At 40.9% G+C, this 14,557-nt stretch overlaps 1 protein-coding gene across 1 annotated transcript in view; it reads right to left on the reverse strand.

Annotated features, from left to right (window-relative positions):
* TMTC2 (transmembrane O-mannosyltransferase targeting cadherins 2) overlaps positions 1–14,557 on the reverse strand; it is a 276,266-nt gene that overhangs the window by 91,044 nt on the left and 170,665 nt on the right. Inside the window, exon 4 of the mRNA XM_054989259.1 lies at positions 13,272–13,386. Coding sequence (XP_054845234.1) covers positions 13,272–13,386 — 115 coding nt within the window. The remainder of the gene's footprint in view (positions 1–13,271; positions 13,387–14,557) is intronic.

The following is a 14,557-nucleotide window of genomic DNA, read 5'->3' on the forward strand; positions in this document are numbered from 1 at the left end:
TGCAGGGTGGCAGCTGCAGAAAGCCCTGTTCAAATGAGTGAAGCTGCCGTGGCAGACCACAGGGAGAGGTAGTCCTGCAGATATGAGAGGCCAAGGCCATGAATGGCTTTGTATGTGATAGCCAAAAACTTGAACTGAGCCCAGTAACTGATGGGTAGTCAGTGTAGTGACTGCAGAATGGGAATAACATGCATGCTCCTGATTTGAATGAAGCTGCAGCATTCATCACCAGCTGGAGTCTCTGAGTTGACTTTGAGGGGAGAGCTATGTAGAGTGCATTTCAGTAGTGTAGTCTTGATGTTACTGCGGAATGTATCTAGGTGGCAAAATCACCTGTGGTCAGGTAGGTGGCTATCTTTCAGGCTAGACTGAGCTGGAATAAAGCATTTTGTTTTCCAGTCGCATTCATTTTCTTCTCTACCACCAGTGCTGCATTCAGTATAACCCCCAAGGCTCTTAACTGAGTCTGCTAGAGTCAGCTGAACCTCATTGAAAGTGGAAGCACAATGTCCTTCAAGATCTCCACCTTGCCAACCAGCATCGCTTCTGTCTCGTGTGGGTTCAGTTTCAGTTTGTTTGTTCACTTTTGGCCATTTAACCACAGCTGTCAGGCAGCGATTGCATCACCAAGGGATTTGGATTAAGAGATATCGAGCTGGGTGTCATTTGCATATTGATGACATCCAGGACTTTTTTTGAGCAGGAACGCTCCAGAACGCCGTTCCGGGAGTTCTTCAAAGAGATCACGTGTCTGGTAACCCCAGCCACCTCATTCTGCTTCCTCCCGCTGTGCAGCTCAGGCTCTTTTTGCCTCCTGGTGCAAAAAACAGCAATAGGCCCTGTGTGGCAGCTTGCCCAGGAGTAGCTGCTTCCTTCCTCGATTACTTGGCCTGTGGCAGGGCAGGGAAGCAGCAAGAGATTTCCTGGGGAAGCCAAAGGTGAGTCCGCTCTTAATGTCTTTAAAGACCACCCTTTCTACGGCCAAGGAACATTGGGCAGGCTAGCTTTAGCTAGCCTGGAGAAGTCCTATTGGCTGGCTTGGGGGGAGAGGGAGTTTTAAAATTAAAACAAACGAAGCCACCTGAAAGAGCAGAGGAACTTCAGAGAAGAGAAATGTTTTTGCTGAAAGAATAACATATGCTTTGTCAGCAGACAGCCAAAGTCAGGGAGACCTGCAGCAGCAACAACCTGGTTCTAGTGCATAAAATTGCTATATAAGAACCAACTTGCACCTTAACTGTCTGAGATCATTTTAGTTTTAAATCAGGGTAAAATAAGGAGTAGACGCTCTGCCTCTCATGGTTTTCCATTTTCTAGAATTTGCATGCAAACATAGTAACTCCAGATGGCATTCATTCTCATTCATCCCATCCTTTCCCTGCTAATCCCTGATGTTTTGAAGCAATGTGCCCTGAATATGTTGGGCATTGTGATTTTAAAATCTGTGAGCCTCTTAGAAACAGTTTTGTGTAGGGTAGGATTGCCAACTCTGGGATGGGAAATTCCTGGAGATTTGGGAGGGTGAAGCTAGGGAGGGCAGGGTTTGGAGGGGCGAGAACTCAGTAGGATAAAATGCCATACAGTCCACCCTCCAAAACAGCTATTTTCTCCACAGGAGCTGATATCTGTCATCTGGAGTTTCAGTTGTAATTCCAGGAGATTTCCTGGCCCCACCTGAAGAAGGTTGGCAACCCCAGTAAGGTTATCAATATCAAGGTTGGGCCTGGAGTTCTCTCAGAATTATAACTGATATCCATACTACCAAAGATCAGTTCCCCTGGAGAAAAAGGCAGCTTTGAAAGGAAGACTCCATGGTATACCACAGAGTCCACCCCACAAAGCTATGATACACATTAGAATCTGAGAAATGAAAGTCTTAGAAAAACATCTAGGAACTGATCTCTGTAGTCTGGATGGCAGTTGTAATTGCAGAAGAACTCCAACCTTTATCTTGTAGTTAGTAACCCATTCTGAAAACGGTCTTTTTTTGAGAGGGCCTTTGGTCTATCAGTTGCTGACCCTGTTATTGGTTCTGCACTAGAGCTTTGTCTTGGAAACAATTTCTGAGACTTAATTTTTTTTTTTAATATCTTGGCTGTTTTGTATCTGGTCTCTGTTTTTTCTCTTGGGCCGGGGGCGGGGGGGAGGGTGCAGGTTGCTATTAGAATTTTGCACTCTGCTAGATTCTGAGCACAGGTGCTCCAGTCTATTGTCTGTGGGAGCTTGAGTTTGCAGTCTCCTTTGGTTTTTTTCTTTCCTTTTGTTTCGCTCTGCTAATTTTGAAATATTTGGGCTTTCTTTTGCTCTCTTTTTCTTTTGCTGTAACCAATCTTAAAACAACAACATCTTTCCTCCTTTCCCCTTCTTTGAATGATAGCAAATTCAAGAACTCAGAAGCTAAGCAGGTCAGCTTGGTTAGTAATTGGACAGGAGACCTCAAATGAAGACCAGGCTTGCAAAGGCAGGCAATGCCAAGACCACGGCTATACAGCCTGGAAAATCAACAACAACCATCATTCTCCGGCCGTGAAAGCCTTCAACAATATAGCAAACCACCTCTGTTAGTCTCTTGCTGCCAGGGGTTGCCATAAGTTGGCTATGACTTGACGGCACTCTCCACTCCATTCACAAATTATCCTTCAAGGCTGAAAACAGCAGTGAAAAAAATGTGGCAGTGAAGAGGAAGAGCCGGCACTTCTGGGGGAGGAGGGACACTTCCAGGGAGTGACGTCACTTCCCGGAAGTGACGCCATTGTGTGTGTTTGGGCAGCGCGCACTTCGTGCGCGTGCATGGACTCATAGAGAGTTCCACCACCTCTTTCCCCAGAAAAAAAGCGCTGATGACATCCATTTCCAGAGCTATGAATGATTTCTCCTAAAGGCATTACATATAAGCTGAATACATGTGGAATAAGATTGTGTCCTATGGAACCCTGCAGCGTAATTCCCACCCTGAAGATAGCTGGTTTTCAACAACAACCCTTTGAATTTGTTCCACGAGGAATAATTTAAACCAGTACATTTCCTGATACTCATTTCTGCCCCCGAACGCCTTAACAGAATAGTGTGATCCACTGCAAACAGATTGAGAACGAGCAAGAAAGAAGCTTGGCCTTTGTCTACATTTAGAAGGCATCAGCTAAAGCCTCCAGAGCTGTCTCCAATCCCACAGTCCAGCCTGAAACCAGTATGAAGAGCGTCCACAGCACAAGTTATCCAAGAAGATCAGTTTGCCAAGAAAAGTCAGGTTAGAGGCTGGGTGATAGTGTACAGATAACTGCCTCTTTGAGTGGCTTGAATAAAACTTTTAAACATATACTGAATAGTTGTAAATGAGAAAAGCTATAGAAAGCTATGGAATTACACAGGATGCAAGTCACTCGCAATTACACCAAGAGATACAAGATATATTAAAGGACTAAAAAACTCCCTAACAGAAGAGAGGAAGGTAATGGGCTTTTGTACTCATTATATAATGGCTGTTCTGGGAAGTAAAGGCCAGTGGCCAATGGAAGCGTTTTATTTCCTTATTTCTAAAACACATATTTAACAGAGGCAAAACAAAGGTTCATAGATAAAACTATGTTCTTGAATCTACTAAACCATCTTTTTTGCTTAGGACTATTACAGTACATTAACATGACATTCTCTACATATTGTGCATTTATATCTCTTGCCCACAATTACTATTATAGAACCATTATGACTTACCAAGTATGTTTTTTCAGATGTGCACATTATTACCACCACTAAGCATATATCAAAATACTTTCTTAGATGATACTTATGAAGAATTTAAGTCATGGGCTGAATGTAACTGCTCTTCCAGATGGATAATCACCAAAGCATTTAAACCATTGCTCAACATTCAAACATACCTGAAAATGACTGCTGTCACCATGGAATGGTTCCAGTACTGGATTATTTATTAATGTGCCATATCACAAGAAACCACCATAACCACCACCTACCTAGTGCCAGGTTTATAACTTGAGGCGAAATCTATTCTGTAGAGGTTGTTAAATCTCATCTCCATCTCTTCAGGTTTCCCCCGAAGAGGTATGATGGATTAATCATACACTTGCTGATACACCACCAATTTGTCAAGCAGAGAACAGTTTTTCTTTATCCCTTCCGTAGCCTCAGACCAACAAAGGCATGATTACTGCCAAGATTTAACAGATTGTCAGTACAACCCTATACAAAGTTACAACCGTCTTAACCCATGGGTTTAGAAGAGGTAATTCCATTTAGGATTGTACTGTGGATGTACTGTGCTACTTATAAGGGTCTCTCTGATACTGCACACAGCTTTCCTACTGTATGATGCCAAGGTGAAACAGGGGAGTGGGAATGCCCAGGAACAAAAAGAGCAAAAAGAATGCCCAGGAACAAAAAGATGCAGAAACTTGAGATTCATAGTCTCATTTTAACTGGAGCATGGTAGAATCTATTTTTCTTATGGGATGTGTGCTGGTCAACATTCCTCTCTTTGCATATCTCTTCTTCATTGTAGTTTTTCTAGTATTTGCCTTAGTACCTGTTCCTTTGCTTTTGTATGTAATTTTGACAAAGCCTTGTTTTATATCCTATAGGTGAGAGACTGGTATTTGTATCTGTCTTGCTGATGAGAAGTTGAAAGCCTGACTGTCACTGTTGCTGTACTGTGATTGCGATAGTCTGGGCATTGTTGCATTGGTAGCTATTTGCCTGTATGTTTATTTGACTTTACTAAGATCTTTTTACTATCATTAAATGAATGGACTAAATGATTTCTTTGTGGTTGGTCAGTTGATGCTGATTCTCCCATCAGATCAGGCTGTAACACAGGAGGGGAGAGAGAACTTCTTCCCTGGTAAGTTGTCCTTCCCCCTGTAACAAGGGAACTCAGTATAGATAGAAAGCAAGATTCCCATGCATATGTTAACCCTAGTTGTATTATTTGATTTGCACTTTGGACCTGCACAGAGGGAAGCCTCTAGAGGCCAGAGGACAAACTTGGATGGCCGTTTGGTAACAAAGTAATTGAATACTTAGAATAAAGACCAGGAAATACTAAACATAAGTTAATCATATTCAGTTTATAACCCTCTAGCTTCAGGAAGGCTCTATTGTTATGAACTTCTGATGAATTGCTTGCCCATACTGAGACAATTAAGTATTGTTTTTCAGTGCACAGTATATTACTTTTGCAATATGTTACATTATTTGAATGTTTAAAATATTCTGATCTCTTCATTAGAGGACCTCAACTAATTTTCTTCTTTTATTAGCAACGTTAATATTGGCATCCATTGAGGCAATGCTGATTTATTTTCCCTTCTGTTTCTGGATACAAACCTTTTTACAGCTGTTTCACAAGGTATTTAAAATGCATATAGATGCAAAATGAAGAGCAGATGCGAGAGCAAATTTGAATTCTGGTAAATAATTAAAGAGGGACTGGCTTTTTTTAAAAAAGAAAATATACTGTGTAATAACCTTTAGCTAACAATAGTGAAGCACATGACCTACAGCTTCTTGATCAGCAAACAGGGGGGAAAAACCTCATTCGCAGAACTGTAATTCCCATTTGGTCGATCATTAGCATTCTATAGGTTTTCCTGTGGCACACAAAATATTAAAGTAATTTAATGGTTTCTATAGTTCCAGTTCTACTTTTTTAAATAGGAAAAATATTTAAGTAAAATTTTATAGTCTTGTTTGAACTGAACAAATATCACATTGCTTAGATGTGAACATAAGAACAAGTAGATCAGAGCAGCAGCCCATCTAGCAGTTTCCTATGATGGACAGCCAAGCTACACTCAGCCTACAAGCTGGCACCCAAACAACCAGCACTCAGAAGAATACAACTTTTGAACATCTGAGTGCACCACAGCTGAGCACCTCTCTCTGTGCACACCGATCTACACACACTTTCGTATATATGTATCTCATCGCCACTGTTAATTTTAACGGTTTTGATTATGTTAGAGAAAGGTAGAGAGATTCCTTCCCCGCCTTCCCAAAAAAGGGAGAAAGACCTGTGCTCAATTCTCTTTGACAAGCAGGTGTTTCTGTCAAATCTGAAAGAACTAACCATCTGTTCAGCACTGTGCATGTGGTAGAGTGCCGAAAGCCATACACATTAGACCCAGCTGCAGGGTGTGTTAAGCCAACTAGCAGATCCAGTCATTCGGCACCATGGCTTGTGCACGACTCCTGAACCAGACAGGGAGCCAATATGTGAAAACTTGCTTTTCTGCCCAAGTATCTTTTGCTGAATCAAAAAGAAGAAACGGTCACAGCTGTACAGAAGGATTAATAATAGGCAATGAAGCATAATACAAATGTAGATTTCAGACTAACACTAACTTCAAAAGGATGGAATCTGAGTAACTGGTCTGAGATGACTGAATAAATGCAACCTTGAGATTCATTTTCTAATATTTCTAAAGGCTATTAAAATTGAAGAAAGAAGCAATATTTTTAAATAAATAATAACCATATATGAAATCCCTGGATTCTGTTTTTTTTAAATTGAGAAAGGTGATTAGATATTTGTGTAAATTATCTCCTAAAGCAGAGATTATGTAAATATTTCATGTCTCAAATATTCACCGATGGTTCTCAGTTTTGTATAGTCTTTATATTCTGATTTTGTTTAACAACATATACTGAAAAACGATGTTCATTCTGCTACCTTGCTAGAGGTACAAAATACCTTTGTTTGCAACTGGTAAGCCAGTCAACTCTTTGATTGAGAACAATGATAAGCAATGGTATAGCACTAAGCGCTAAAGCCAGTTGGGCAGAATTTTGAATGGGAAATTATATGCATCACTAATGATAAGGAAAGTCTTAGCTCTAAAAATATACTTATATTTATATATAAATATCTTAATATTTGTTTTCAGATGTACATATTAAGTGTTTGTTTCTGCAGCAATTTGCAGAATTGCAAGATACCAAGTTTAGATCTGAGTGGGTGACTGCCATGTCTGTGTATTATAAACTATAAGTGGGGATCTGTGAGATCTATGAGATCCCATCCTTCCTCTGCACAGGGAACCACAAAATATTCAAGGGAAAAGGGGGAGTCTTGCCCGCTCCTTTCCTCCCTTTTGCCTTCCTACCCATTGTTCTGCATGCCTGCACCCCCTCCACCATTCTACCTGCCTGCCCCACTGCTCTGCCTGACTGTCCCCCTCCCTGTCACTCAGCCCACCCATCTGCCCCACCAACCATTCCCCCCCCCCATCACTATGCCTGCTCCTGCCTGATCCCTTCCTTGCTATTCTGTGGGAAGCAATGGTGGGAGCACCTCCTGCATTGCTGTCTTTGGCTCACACAGTGGCGGAGGTTCCCTCTTTGCCACCATATCCCTCAGTAGGCCAACAGAGATGCTGAAAAAGGCCTGGCCCCGATCAAGGCTAGATGAATGTCCCTCAGGCCAGGGACCACCAGAAACTGCTTATCAGCTGAGCGCAAAACCCTCTTGGGGATGGACTGGGAGAGGCAGTCTTACTAGGAAAGGCAACTTTTAAAATAGTGCAGGAAACATGGGCACAGGACCCTGCCTCTTTAACCCTTCATGGTTTTAAGGTATTTACCACACTGACACTTAAGAATTACTCTAAAGGGTGGGGTAGTGGTGGCTTGGCAGTGTAGTCACAGTTGACTTGAAGGTGGAAAGTCAAGCTATTGAAAGTACTTGCCCAAATTATACACAAATAGTATCAATCAAGGGCCAATGTATAGGCTACCTCCTGTGCGTTAATGTTTATATACCACAAAAATGTTCTAAGGCACAGGATAAAGGAAAATTATGGGACCAGCTGTTTACCACCCTAGAGGATTTAATGTTCCACTACCCTGGCTATAAAATGATCTTAGAGCTTTTTTTCTGTGGAAAGAGGTGGCGGAACTCTCACCTAGGGCAACTCCCAGCAGGAGGTGGCACCCCTGTCACTGTTCCCGGGGCTGCATGATGATGTCACTTCCAGGAAGTCACGTCATCGCATATGGTGTGGCTGCCCCTCCCCAGGAGAAAGAAAGAGAAAGGAAGGGAAAGATAGAAAGAAAGAAAGAGAGCAGGAAAGACAAAAGAAGGAAAGGAGGGAGGGAGGAAAAGCAAGCAAGCAAGCAAGCAAGAGAAAGGGAGGGAGGGAAGGAAGGATGGAAGCAGGAAGGAAGGAAGGCTTCAGCTTGGAGGGGGGAATCCACCTCCTTTCAGCCTGTTTGGGGCTTCCCCGGCTTTCGCTGGGAGAAGGGGAATCTCTTCCTCTCAGCTGAATTTTTAAGCCAGTTTGGGGCTTCCCCCTGAAGAGCGGGGATCAAAGAGTTCCTTTCCCACAGCTTGCCCAGCAGAAAGGAGCTCTTTTAACCCCTGCTCTTCAGCTGGTGCGGGGGGGGGGGGCTTCCAGCAACAAAACACTCAGATCTCAGTACAAGAGCTTACTCAAAAACAGGAAAGCAGCTTTTGCCAAACACCTACGGAAATGAACTAGCTTAGGCAGTTTCTGAGAAAAAAGAAGCCTGTTTTGGGGAGCTGGTTTCACTCAGCCCCAGTAGATCTTCTCAACAACTATATGTTCAAATACCTGAAAATGTCTGGTTCAGGCACTTTACAAAAATCTACCAACCTCCTCAAGCTACAGTAAAGAAGTTAGAACCAAAGAAACAGACTATCAGTAGTGGAATTTGAAGTAGGAAATCTTATTAGCTCGGTAGGCTTTGGGAAATCCCCTGGGGAAGATCTGATTCCTACAGATCTGGTAAAAACCTTCCCCAGTTGGTGGCCCCTGATATTAGTTAAATTATTTACTCAGATAAACAACTCAGGAATATTTTCTACCAGTTGGAAGAAAAGCATAGTAATCCCAATTCATAAAAAAGGGGACAAAACCGATCCAAACAACTATCGCCCCATAAGCCTCCTCGATACAATATTGAAACTGTATGTGAAATATCTTCTACAAAGGCTGGAGGATTGGGTTGCTAATAACCATATTCTTTATCCCTTTCAAGCAGCCTTTAGGAGAGGCCAAGGCACCATAAACCACTGCCAAACACTTTACCAGCTAGTCTACTCAGATATGAATGGCCCTACCAAAGCCTTATACATGGTCTTTGTTGATCTAGCCACTGCTTTTAACTCTATTAATAGAGATCAACTCTGGGAGAAACTAGCATAGACTATTATGGATAAAAGACTGCTGTTTATCATAGGGGAATTATACTCTGACACGCATGCAAAAATCAAAGTAGACTCTTCGGGTTCTCTAACAGCCAAAATCCCATTGGGAAAGGGAGTAAAGCAGGGGTGCATTTTAGTGCCCATCCTTTTCAACCGATATATAAATGACATTGTACAGAGTCTATCTGGCCCAGAGTTCGTTTCACCTGCTATAGGACACCAGAAAATTTCAGTTTTATTGTATGTGGACGACATGGTCTTAATCTCCCTAACTAGAACTGGCCTAAGGAGGCTTTTACACAAACTGGGGGACTAATGTAAAGAAGAGCAACTTACCATCAATTATACAAAAATAAAGGTAATGGTATTTCAGAGAAAACCAAAAAAGTTCCTTTGGAGCATCCATCGAATTCACATCGAGCAGTGCAAGATCTATAAGTATCTGGGCCTAATTTACAGTGAAATCTTGAACTGGAATGCCCATTTAGCTTCTGTAAAATCTTCAGACCTTAAGACAATTGGAGCAATAATAAGGTTTTATTAACCATGGCTAGTTTTCTTATAGACCCGGTTGTGAAACTTTTTGTTAGCAAGGTCATATCCCAGTTATTGTATGGGATTAAAATTTGGGGTTGGAAGGAGCAGACACTACCTCTTTTTGAGATGAATTCTGGCACTGCCAAAATGAACTTCAGTAGCCCTGTTATGGACAGAACTTAGCCTTCCCGCAACCAGGTCCCACATTCACCTAGCTATATTACAATAATGAGAAAAACCCAAATTATAGTTGATTCATTTAGCAAACTCAGCTACCAGCTGCTGCAAAGCAAGGTCAAAGAAAGTCAGAATTTCTCAATAACATTATCACTCACTACACTGACCCAGATGATCTGCTTCAGCCCTCAGGGATCAATTTTGACCTGCAGGAGTGGGTTTATAAAGGTGACAACTTAATTGACAATGTGTCAATTACCCAGACAAAGGTCTTCCCATGGTATAAATTTATTTTAAAAGACTATCTTAGAGCCTCTTACATGGTTGACATTAATGCGCACAACCTCAGAATGGCATTTAGATCATTGAGATTCCAGACAATGCCAACTGAGTTACTTTTAAGTTGGTACTCCAAAAAACCAAAGGAGCAATGCATTTGTTTATGCAGTAGATCAGTAGAGGACCTTCTTCACTATGTTCTGGCTTGTCCTTTGTATGAGGAACCGAGAAAGAAATTCCTGACCAAGACCCTAAATAACTGACTCTGACTCTGATAAATTAGTTTACATGTTATCTGACATAGATGCTTTTGTATTCTATGAAGTGGCAGTTTTTCCTTGGCCACTAGGAAAATAAGAGCAAATGTGGTATCTAAGAAAGCATTTCATCAGTCTGAGCAGTAAATCCGGGTCTTGCTTGTGATTTGAATAATTTTAATGCTGTCTGTTTTTTTACAATTTTTTTTAAAAAAATATGGTTGTGATTTGCTATATATGTTTTGTTCTGTAAAGGCCAATGGCCCTATACAATAAATTTACCTACCTACTATGAGAGGCAACTTTAAAGATTTTTCTGCAAACCTGTGGTCTCCCCCAATATCTGTTTTCTGCCTACGTCACCCCAATCTGGTTTATGGATCTGCAGCTGGAGTCAAGTGTGATGAGATACAATGATAAAATGGAAATTACTTGTCTATAAGCAAACCTTTTAGACATGCTTATAGCTAAGCTTTTAGGTCTCCTAGCCTGTATTCCTAGCTTTCTAGGGATGAAGACAGTTTTCACATATTACAGTATCTAAATGGAAAGAGTTAAAATTCACAAAGTGCGCTCATGTTTGTCCCTGAAGATTTTGCTTAGATAGTGCTTCATAACCACAAACACTAAAAAGTTATAGACATTTGCAATGTATATTTCTCTTTCTGGGATCTAGCTGGCATACTTCTGCCTAGGGCAATTTTACTCTTTTTTTTAAAGCTACAGGTTTCTGTTACACTCTTTATCAACAGCCAGTTGCCCCAGGAAATGACTGAAGGCACAGGTACGCATCCAATAAAAATGCATCCTTCAAATAAAAAGAAGCATAGACTAGGAAAATTCAAAAGTACATAAAATCTGATTCAGTTATACCAAGAAATATCTCGTGAAGAAGCCGACACAAATGCATAGTTCATACATAACACTAAACAATCATTTGGCACCATGTGAATGATCCTGTGCTTGCAGATTTCCTGCCTCTCCTAATTACATGGTAAGAGTCAGTAAATGACTTCTGGGCTGCATCCACACATCATTTGATAATGTGTTCTTATTGCGCTACAGCAGTAATTTGCAACTGGACTGGGGTGTCCGCTTATTGCATAAGATTGTTACAGCACAACAAGTGTGAACTCTCCAACAATACAGCACTTCTTTAGCAGAAACATCTAACTCAGAAAATTGTCATATGTGCTTCTCCTTCCAACAAGTATTGGAAGCCAAGCTGAAATCATGGTTTGACATCATAATTTGGAAAGGGGATACATTATATCTGAAATGATGATTTGCTTTGAAGGAGAAGTTATGAATTAAATCCAACCACAAAGGGAAGTAAGAATGGGGCAGGAAGAGAGAAAAGGCAGTGCACAGGCTTAGGCTGGTTCAGTCACTGCAAAATCATGGACTGGCACTGTATCTGAATAATGCAACAGTTGTGCAAAATATAATTATTTACAGCGCAACATGTGCCAGAGTATTTGTTTACCAATGGTTCATGAAGATTAAGAGAAACATCCAGGATTAAGGAGATATTGTAGAAAAGCTAAGCACCTTACTGTCCTTGCAAAAAATGGATGCTGGAGAGATAGCCATAGCTGAGCAACACTTGTCAAGGCAACAAATCAGAAGAACTGTCACAAATCTAGAGAGTTTTCAGAAGAGGCTTATAGAGGTAAATGACAGATCAGGAACTATATTCATCAATGATTATTTAAATGGCATCTGACCAAGAATTCTGAGGGAAAGTGGATTTGTTATTGCTGCTTCACCGACCGTTGTTAGTCTACTAACAGTCTGTATGCTGCTAAAGGATTGGAAAGCAGGAAATGATCTATCTTTTCAAAGACCCCAAAGCCGATTCCGGAAAACACTGGCTGCAGAGCAAATATTCAGAACAGAGGAACACTATAATATAGAACACATAAATAAATATGTATTTAGAGTAAGGTTTTAGAAAGGGAAATAATGGAATTTGAAGGTATCAGGCTTGGAACTCATGCTTTCAAACAACAGAAGAGGAAAACGGTTTGTCTTGATTCTCTCTCCCATTACATACCCCTGACTGTGAACTCAAGCTATTCTGGGAGTGCCCTGCCCAAGAGCAGCATTTCAGGGAGCATTCTGTGCTGCAGCTGGAGGTGGGTGGAATGGAAGTCCCATCCTGCTGCAGGAAATGTCTTCTTTTAGCAGAGATGTACCACAGAATCCATGCCTCAGTCAAAAGATAGATAAAAATATATGGTTGATACAGCATACCTGGCTTTTCAGAATGTACTCAATAACTGTCCTAAGGAGCTAATGGCCACGTCACATGTTTTTATTACCCTTGATGTTAATAAGGCTTATATTAACATAAGTCCATGTTTTCGGATTGGTTCATACATTAGATAACTTTGGCATGTACTGGTTACAAGTATATTGGATACAGGATTGGTAATCAAAAGATGTTAACTGGAAAAAATAAGCCATAAGATCAAATGGAACATTTCCCTGGATAGAAGAAAATTTCTGGTTACGGGGAAGCAAGTACATTCTTTGTTGAGAAAGGCTTAGAAGTAAAGGGCTATTTGGAAACAGCATTCCCCTAGATCATTAGGGAAATCATCTCATGCTACTCACTTCATAACAGAATATTAATATATGCTGTCCTGATAAATGAATAGAATAGAAAGGCTCTGTTTATCCCATAGTTTGAAATGCATGATTAATAAATCGGGGATCTTCCCTCATCCCTCAAAATAACAACTAAGATCATTTCCACTTCTAGAAGCAAATAAATGGCTTCATTCATGACAGACATCATAGATGAACCACTGTAAGTAAGAACCATGCATACTTACAAATTATAAAGCATATCAGCCATGTTGCTGCGGTAGTACAAGGCATTTCTGTAGGCGCTTTCAGCTTCAGAAATCTTGCTCTGGCTCTTCAGAACATTTCCAAGGTTACCCCATGCTGCCAAGAGAAGAAAGCAGTATTCAGAAAGAGCTACAATCCAATTATATACACAACACAGTATCTGAGCAATGAGAAGTTCCTCAGGGACAGAAAACCCACACAGCTGTCTTTTTTAAATCTGGAGAATAACTTCTCACTTTTCATTACACTATATTGTTTATTCTGCTAGCAGTATGGATATGCATACTGTACTTTAGTCATCAATATTTTCCCAAGCAAACACACATTATCAGCAAAAGGCATCTATTGCTGAGATCACAATTTTCTTAGGAGCACCTCCTGAGCCTCTAAGGATGTGGGGAAACATGCAAGTAGGGCAAAACAGTTACAATGCTGCTACTGTAAATGTATGGAAACATATTTGGACCTTCATAACATGAGAAATCAAACGGGAAGAAATAACTTCAATAAATGAAACCAAATTGGCAATAGGGTGTATGGGTAGTGTTTAAATGTGCCAAATGTGTAGATGATATAAATGAATGGAATGATGTGGATGAATGGAAGAATATGTACCCCATGAAGGATGGGTGGATACTTTTGTTCAAGGAATAGGCAAGTAGGTAGATAGCTCTTCTGCAAAGAAACAAAGGTATTGCTGTCTACTACATTTAGGTAATACAACGGAAGGAGACCCTGGCCCACAGAACTGGAATGCTACAAAAATAATATGTAGAAGCAAGAAACTTGTAGAAAAACAAGAAATTCTGTACTACAGAACGTATTCGTCACTACAATAGAGGTCCCCAATGTTTTTCAGCCTTTGGAATTCTGACAGAAGGGGTAGGCGCAATCACAAAAAAACTGCCACAACAAGTGAAGCCAACCACAAAATGTCAGGGAGTGAGGTTATGCATAACTGACTGTAGTTCTTCAACACTTCAAGCGTAAGTACTTTTTAGCAGGATAGCTTTTAAAATAGACATATTGTTTGAAAATGTTTTCTTGCATATGCACAAAATAAGCATACATATAGAGTTAGCAGAACATACAGAGTTACCTTCACAGAACCACAGAATCACAGAGTTGGAAGGGGTTATACAGACCAACCCCCTGCCCAACGCAGGATGAGCCTAAAGCATCCCTGACAAATATTCATCTGGCCTCTTCTTGTAAACTGCCAGTGAAGGGGAGCTCACCACCTCCCCAGGCAGCTGATTCTACCTTT

Source organism: Eublepharis macularius, chromosome 9, assembly GCF_028583425.1.
Source record: "Eublepharis macularius isolate TG4126 chromosome 9, MPM_Emac_v1.0, whole genome shotgun sequence".
Lineage (NCBI taxonomy): Eukaryota > Metazoa > Chordata > Lepidosauria > Squamata > Eublepharidae > Eublepharis > Eublepharis macularius.